Consider the following 7202-nt stretch of genomic DNA (forward strand, 5'->3'; position numbering starts at 1 on the left):
AAAAATTGCAATTCATTAATTATAAAATAAAAACTATTTTTTATTATAATTTAAATTAAATTAAATTATTAAAATTCAAATATATATATATATATATATATTAAATAATGAAGGACAAAATGAGTGCTTAAAAGTTCTTTCCCCTGTCTCTTTTATTTGTACACATAAATATGATAATTTAAAATAAATAATAAAAAAAGCATGGAGGCTTTCGTAGCTCAGTTGGTTAGAGCACCCGTTTAGTAAGCGGGAGGTCTTGAGTTCGACTCTCAACGAAAGCATTATTAATTTGTTTTAAATTGATTTTTCTCCTAACTTCAACTGTCCTCTTTTTTTTGGAAAATAAATCAATTTTTGCATTTTATACGCCTTTATTTTATACAATTATATATATATATATATATATATATATATATTTATTTATTTATTTATTTATTTATTTATTTATTTATTTATTTTATAATTATAAAAATAATTTTTAATAATAATTTTTAATAAAGACAATTTTAAAAAATATTTATTAAAATTAAGATGTAAATCTTAATTAAATATTTAAAAATAAATAAATATATGTTTTATGAACTAATGAACCATAAAAATTTGAATAAATGATCTGAGCAACTCAAAGTAGCTTCAAATGCCCAACTCTAATAAATTAAAATCATTATTATGAGCGTTTATATGACTTGAAAATTCGAGTAATTCGAATTATCCACCCAAACCAAGGTTGAATTATTATTATTATTATTATTATTATTATTATTATTATTATTTATTTTTTATTTTTTATTTTTGAGTTGGGTTGGGTTGAGTTTGGTAAGATTTTGGTCAGTTTGTAAGTTGACATTTTTATGATTGAGTCAAGCTAACTAACCCGAAAATAGGATTACAACCCAACTCAACTCTATTATATTTTTAATATTATTATAAAGATTAAGAATATTTAATGGTTATAATCAATGTGGCGGATGCACGGTAACTTGTGAATGTTTGATATTAACCTAATTTATAGAAATTCTATCCAAATTGCTCGAGTCACCTGAACCAGAAGATTTTTCCGTTCATCTGCACACTTTGTCATTGTAGAATTTATAAGTTTTTTTTGGTTCAACAACCACGTGAAGAAGAAATTAAATTGATCAATAATCTTTGAGGTTGAGGATTTTCTGTTGCTTTCATAGCTCAGTTGGTTAGAGCACCCGTTTAGTAAGCGGGAGGTCTTGAGTTCAACTCTCAATGAAAGCAATGATGGAAATTAATTTTAATTTCTAAGTTTTAAGTTTACAAACTTGAATAAATATTGTAATTAATGTAACTTCTTTAAATATAGAATTTAGTTGAAGGATTAAATTGATAAATTGATAGGTTAAAAGTTAATATTGAAATGTATCTTGAAAAGTTTTTTAAAATTCATATGACTGAGACGAATCATACTGAAGTGGTCAATCATGCTGAAGTGGTCTGTGTGGGTTGTGCGTCCTGAATGGTCTGTGTGGACTGAGGACGAATCATGCTGAAGCTGTGTGTTGTGTGGACTGAAAGAACTGTGTTCTGAGGACGAATCATGCTGAAGCTGTGTGTTGTGTGGACTGAAAGAACTGTGTTGGTCTGGTCTGTGTGTCCTTAAAAGACTGTGTTGGTCTGTGTGGATAGTCTTCTAAGTAACCTGATCATGTTGTAGGAGATATAAGAGAATGTCAGGGTGCATAGGTGCCAGATTAAAGTTTTAATCTGGGTTTGGTTGTGCGGACGAATCATGCTGAAAGGACCTGGGTTGGTCTGTGTGGATAGTCTTCACTCTTAGAAACAAGAAATAAGCAACTGAAAGGACTTGTGTTGGTATGTGTAGCAAGAAATAAGTAACTGAAAGGACCTGTGTTGGTCTGTGTGGCAAGAGATAAGTAACTGAAAGGACCTGTGTTGGTCTGTGTGGCAAGAGATAAGTAACTGAAAGGACCTGTGTTGGTCTGTGTGGATAGTCTTCACTCTTAAAAACAAGAAATCAGTACCCTAATCATGTTGTAGGAGATATAGGAGAATGTCGGAAATCATGCTGAAAGGACCTGTGTTGGTCTGTGTGGATAGTCTTCACTCTTAAAAACAAGAAATAAGTAACTTGATCATGTTGTAGGAGATATAGGAGAATGTCGGGGTGCATAGGTGCCAGATTAAAATTCTTAATCTGGGTTTAGTTGTGCGGATGAATCATGCTGAAAGAACCTGTGTTGGTCTGTGTAGACAATCATGCTGAAAGAACCTGTGTTGGTCTGTGTAGACAGTCTTCACTCTTAAAAACAATAAATAAGTAACATGATCATGTTGTAGGAGATAGAGAATGTCGAGGTGCATAGGTGCTAGATTAAAATTCTTAAAATTCTTAAAACTCTTCACCCATGTACCATATCAATGATCGCCTAATAATACATATACCATACACTCATTAATAGGCACCTATCATAAAGATGTGAATCAACACTCAATCTATGGACCTCATCCCGACCTCATTAATTGATAGATCTAGTATTGACCGATAAAAGAGTAAAATAAATTAATAATTTTGAACTTAACAAAAGTGATTTTAACCTTTTTTATGCGATGTCCCACATCGGTTGGGGAGGAGAACAAAATACTAGTGTGGAAATCTTCTCTTAACAGACGCGTCTTAAAGCCTTGAGGGGAAGCCCGAAAGGAAAAGCCCAAAGAGAACAATATCTACTAGCGGTGGATCTGGGTCGTTACTAATGGTATTAGAGCCAGACACCGAACCATGTGCCAGCGAGGAGGCTATCCCCAAAAGGGGTAGACACATGGCGATATGCCAGTAAGGACGCTGGGCCTGAAAGGGGGTGGATTTGGCGGAGGTCCTACATCGATTGGAGGAAGGAAAGAGTACCTGCGAGGACGTTAGACCCTGAAGGTGGGTCCCACATTGGTTGGAGAGGAGAACAAAACACCCCTTATAACGGTGACGCGTTTTAAAGTCTTGAGGGGAAGCCCAAAAGGAAAAGCCCAAAGAGAACAATATCTGCTAGCGGTGGATCTGGGTCGTCCTAAAAAACACGGCCTAAGATAATTCCGGATCACAACAGCCTAAAAAATTAGTTCAATTCAGCCATTTCCAACAACATCAAAACAAAACAAGGATCCTCTTTTCATGTTTTCTTCATAGACAACTCCTAAAACAAAACTAGATTTTATTTGTCATGATAATCCAATTCAGGCATTAGTTCTTGAAGAACATGGAGATCAAGACAAATCTGCTGACCATAAATAAAAATGGCCCAACATTTTGGTAATAAGAATGAACTGAAGTTAAAATTAGTAAATGACATTACAACAAAAGCACAGCTTGATCACTAACTTATGATTCATTTCTGCATATAACTTAACCCACTAGTTCTTCTTCTTATTAATCAGATCAGAAGTAGTAAAAGATCTTTCAATGAGATCAGGGATACCTAGCTTGAGGTCGAAAGTAAGCCGCTGAAGAATCAGCGACAATGTCCTCACGTCCGACATCGCTCGGTGAGCTGAACCCACCAATGGAATATTGTAATACTCACGAAGAGCTTGCAATGAAATTTTCTTAATCTTCGAATCTGATCACGATATTACATTACGTCACATCGCTTCGTTTTATCCATAGAGAAACTAAAGCAAGATAACATGTGCAAAGCGAAAACTAACCTGTGGATTTCATCAACTGACGGGCTAAAAGAATGTTATCGAAAAATAGCCAATTTAGAGGAATGTCGACCGAGCAACGGCTGAACTCCTTGAGTAAAAAGGGCACGTCGAAGGTACGAGCATTATGAGCTACCAATAATACATATCCATCAGGTTTCTGACGGCTTTTGATAAACTGTAATAAGATTGGAATAAGTTCCTTCATCCTATATGAACATAAACAAGAAATGTTTAGATATGTCTATATATTTAACTAGCACTGAGCTGAATGGTACATATTTGAGAAATGAGATTACAACAAACGTGTCGATACCTTGGAACGTCGGGTCGACTGACCATACGGCTTGTAATGCCATGTACAACTGCATTTGGAATGTAGCATTCTGGGTTTATTAATGTTTGGAAGGTGCTATTTTCTCCTCCTGAGAGATCTTGAAGTGCAATTTCCACTATTCTGTCGAGCTCTCGACTAAAACCTGTTGTTTCGATGTCGAAGGTTATAACCGTCACCGGGCGAGCCAATTCCTTGTCTTTAGTAATCGTTTCTTGAATATTACAACATTGAAGCTTCTGAGTTCCATTTTTCTCAGACTTATTGATGCTAATTGTACAGCTTGTTGAAACCGATTCCTCTAAGATTTCATTCCTGATATTGCTCGGTTTACTGCTCGGGTCGGTTTTTGCTTTCCTCCCTGCTTTTGTGGACATAGATTTTCTGGTCCATCTCTTGTTCTGCCCTCCTTCAAGGTTATAGATCCTAAAACCAAGCTGATCATACCAAGAACTATGACCATAATTCCTGTTCAAGGGATGGAAGTTTTCCCTCCATAAATTAGCTAAAGTGGGGACTCCAAATTTGGGAACTCGCAAGATTGAGAAGCACATCGGAGCTGTTATCATTTGAAATCACAACACAACAAGAGGAAAACTATACAGAAAACACCAGCATTGGAAGCAGTTGTCTTCAACCTGTAGATAATCGGGTAACAAAGAATGTAAAAGACCAGATTGATTATCAAATAACGAACAGAATAACAAAGTTAAAAGCCCCAAATGATCTAAAAAGAACAAATACAATCATGTGAAGACAAAAAAATAGAATTTGTCTTTCATGAACTCATTCAGGCATTTTCACAAACACCTTGTAAGCAAATCCATTTGACCAAGAACACTCCCAACTCCCGCCATGTCCAATCCCTCCCCAAATCTCCAAAAAGAGAAACCCAATCCTTCATTACAAAAAAAATCAAGTAAACACAAAAATCAAACACCGCAAACCACTTAATCGCTCATACTCAAAATTTCCAAATTAAGCACAGCTGCATCAGATTGAAAAAGAGGGGTTACAATGGAAAGAAACCGCAATCGACCCATTAAATTCTCTAGCAAATTCAACCTATTTACATTCGGATTTCAAAAGAATCACAGCATCCTCCACCCTTTTCCGCATTTTGAACCATTTTTTCAATGCAAAAACAGGGAACTTGCAGAGCGAGCGAGAGAGAGAGAGAGAGAGAGAAACTTGCCTGAAAGAAGACCTAAGGGAGAATGAATCTGCACATTTGAGAGCCCAACAGAAGAAGCTGAGTTAAAAATACAGAGAGCAAGAGAGGCTGTAAATCGCGGGGACGAAGACGGAGAAGTGTTTTTCGGGGACACGGAGGTCGGAAGAGACTGCATCTTGTATTTTTTTTTTTTTTTTTTTTTTTTTTAAATTAAAAAAATACGACGCAGCTAAAATTACGGATCGTATAATTTTTTTTTCTAATTTTAAAATTTGTAATAATTTTGATCTTAAATTAATAAAAATATCTTAAAATTCTTTTAACGTTTTGTTTAAAAAATTGATCGTGCTCGAATATAACTCTAAAAATGCTCATCATAAGTAGCCGAACATTTAAAACTTCAGAATACATTAAACCACTAGAAAACAATGACGGGCTTGCGTGTTTCAAAACATTATGCTGGAGTTCAAAATAAGATAAAAACGATTACAAATTAAATAATTTAAATAAATGAAATGCAAATACGATGTTCTAACCCAAGACTAGGAATTTTAAATATGAAACTATCTTATGCACGTGTCAGTCTCTAATTACGATGCTGCTGTCAACCGTATATGGATGTCTTGCCTTTGCCTGAAAAAACAATATGGCACACGGCCCGAGTATTTTGAAGAAATACTTAGTAAGTGACCCCACTATAGGAGTCGTGCTAATGCAAATACATGCAATCATGAAATTGGGACCTATCTCTAAACATCATAAGGGTGAGCCTGAGTATTTTGAAGAAATACTCGGTAAGTGATTCCATTAAAGGGGTCATGCTAATGCAAACACATGCAATCATGAATTAGGGACCTAGCTCTAAACATCATAAGGGTGAGCCTGCCGTAAGTGACCCCACTATAAGGGTCATGCTGATGCAAACACATGCAATCGTGATTTAGGAACCTATCTCTAGACATCGCAAGGATGGCCTCCAGTCTCGGACAAATTGGATGTGTAGTACTTCCCTACACACGACTCACACGTGTGAGTGTGAATCCCCAGGGTGCTCGCACACCTCCTGAACCCTCTAGTCAAGCTAATCTGTAGCGTCGCCATGAGGTCAGCGGAATACCATAGTGTCATGCACCTCACAAACACCCTCATCTGTATAAACAATAATTAAGTATAAGAGCATAATGAAAACTCATCCCAAAGTTCATCCGTATCTTGTATAATTTAACCTAATTTTTGTCGAGGATGGTTGGAGCTCCAAATTGGCTAATGAAGATGCAGATCATGAACATATAAATAAAAGACACTATCTACTGTCTTTTACGGAAATCAAAAGTAAAATTCCGAGCAAAGTGGACAATATCACTATGTCTTTTATTATACTTTTTAATTTTGTATTTTTATAAGCATTTATTAATTTTTATTACCATAAATATGGAGTTCAAAAACTATAAAGTTCAAATATCAAACATTCACGAGTCACAACATATCACTAACATCGATTACAAATGTTAAATATTCTTAATCTCGTAATCGTCTTAAAAATAGGGAAGAGTTGAGTTAAGTTGGATGGATCGGTTTCGAGTTGGTCGGGTTGTCCCGATGAAAAAAATGTCAACCCGTAAACCGAATCAAATTTCAATTTTGAAAAACCTAATCCAACCCTAAAATAATCTCGAAGGGCTAAAATATTTTTTTTATCAAAAATAAAATTATTTTGTAGTTAAAATATATTAAAAAGAGATATTTTGCTTGAGAGAGGGAGAAGGTATATGCTCTCTAAATATGCCTTGCTTGAAAAGATGGGAGACATTATTCCTCCAAATAATAATAATAATAATAATAAATTGCTTAAATTAGCGGAATAGAGTTGGTTTATTTCTTCGGTTGGGTTGTCGGGGTTTTTTTTTTAATTAGTTTTTTTTTATAAAATCATACTTATTCACAGTATATGTTACGTTAATAAATAAAAATGTCATAAACCTTAAATATCAAACATTTATAAATTACAAC

The 7202-nt window shown here is 34.8% G+C and overlaps 1 protein-coding gene and 2 non-coding genes across 3 annotated transcripts; 2 read left to right on the forward strand and 1 right to left on the reverse strand.

Annotated features, from left to right (window-relative positions):
* Positions 1 to 207: 207 nt before the first annotated feature.
* TRNAT-AGU lies at positions 208 to 281 on the forward strand. Its single transcript has one exon. It is a non-coding gene; the product is annotated as a tRNA-Thr (tRNA).
* An 890-nt stretch (positions 282 to 1171) lies between these two features.
* TRNAT-AGU lies at positions 1172 to 1245 on the forward strand. The gene has a single exon. It is a non-coding gene; the product is annotated as a tRNA-Thr (tRNA).
* A 1932-nt stretch (positions 1246 to 3177) lies between these two features.
* Positions 3178 to 5358, reverse strand: LOC111779679 (exonuclease DPD1, chloroplastic/mitochondrial). Its single transcript, XM_023659787.1, has 4 exons — positions 5214 to 5358; positions 4001 to 4656; positions 3688 to 3893; positions 3178 to 3599 (listed from the first exon to the last, which is right to left on the reverse strand). Exons 2-4 carry the CDS (start codon positions 4585 to 4587, stop codon positions 3394 to 3396), a joined length of 999 nt encoding a protein of 332 aa, XP_023515555.1. The 5' UTR covers positions 4588 to 4656; positions 5214 to 5358; the 3' UTR covers positions 3178 to 3393.
* Positions 5359 to 7202: the final 1844 nt, after the last annotated feature.

The sequence above is a fragment of the Cucurbita pepo genome, chromosome LG18 (assembly GCF_002806865.2).
Source record: "Cucurbita pepo subsp. pepo cultivar mu-cu-16 chromosome LG18, ASM280686v2, whole genome shotgun sequence".
NCBI classification, from domain to species: domain Eukaryota; kingdom Viridiplantae; phylum Streptophyta; class Magnoliopsida; order Cucurbitales; family Cucurbitaceae; genus Cucurbita; species Cucurbita pepo.

Coding starts and splice junctions, on each gene's coding strand:
- LOC111779679 (XM_023659787.1), bottom strand. CDS start 4,587: ATGATAACAGCTCCGATGTGCTTCTCAATCTTGCGAGTTCCCAAATTT. Junction 3,894..4,000: donor AGTCGACCCGACGTTCCAAG/GTATCGACACGT, acceptor ATGTTCATATAG/GATGAAGGAACTTATTCCAA. Junction 3,600..3,687: donor TCAGTTGATGAAATCCACAG/GTTAGTTTTCGC, acceptor TATCGTGATCAG/ATTCGAAGATTAAGAAAATT.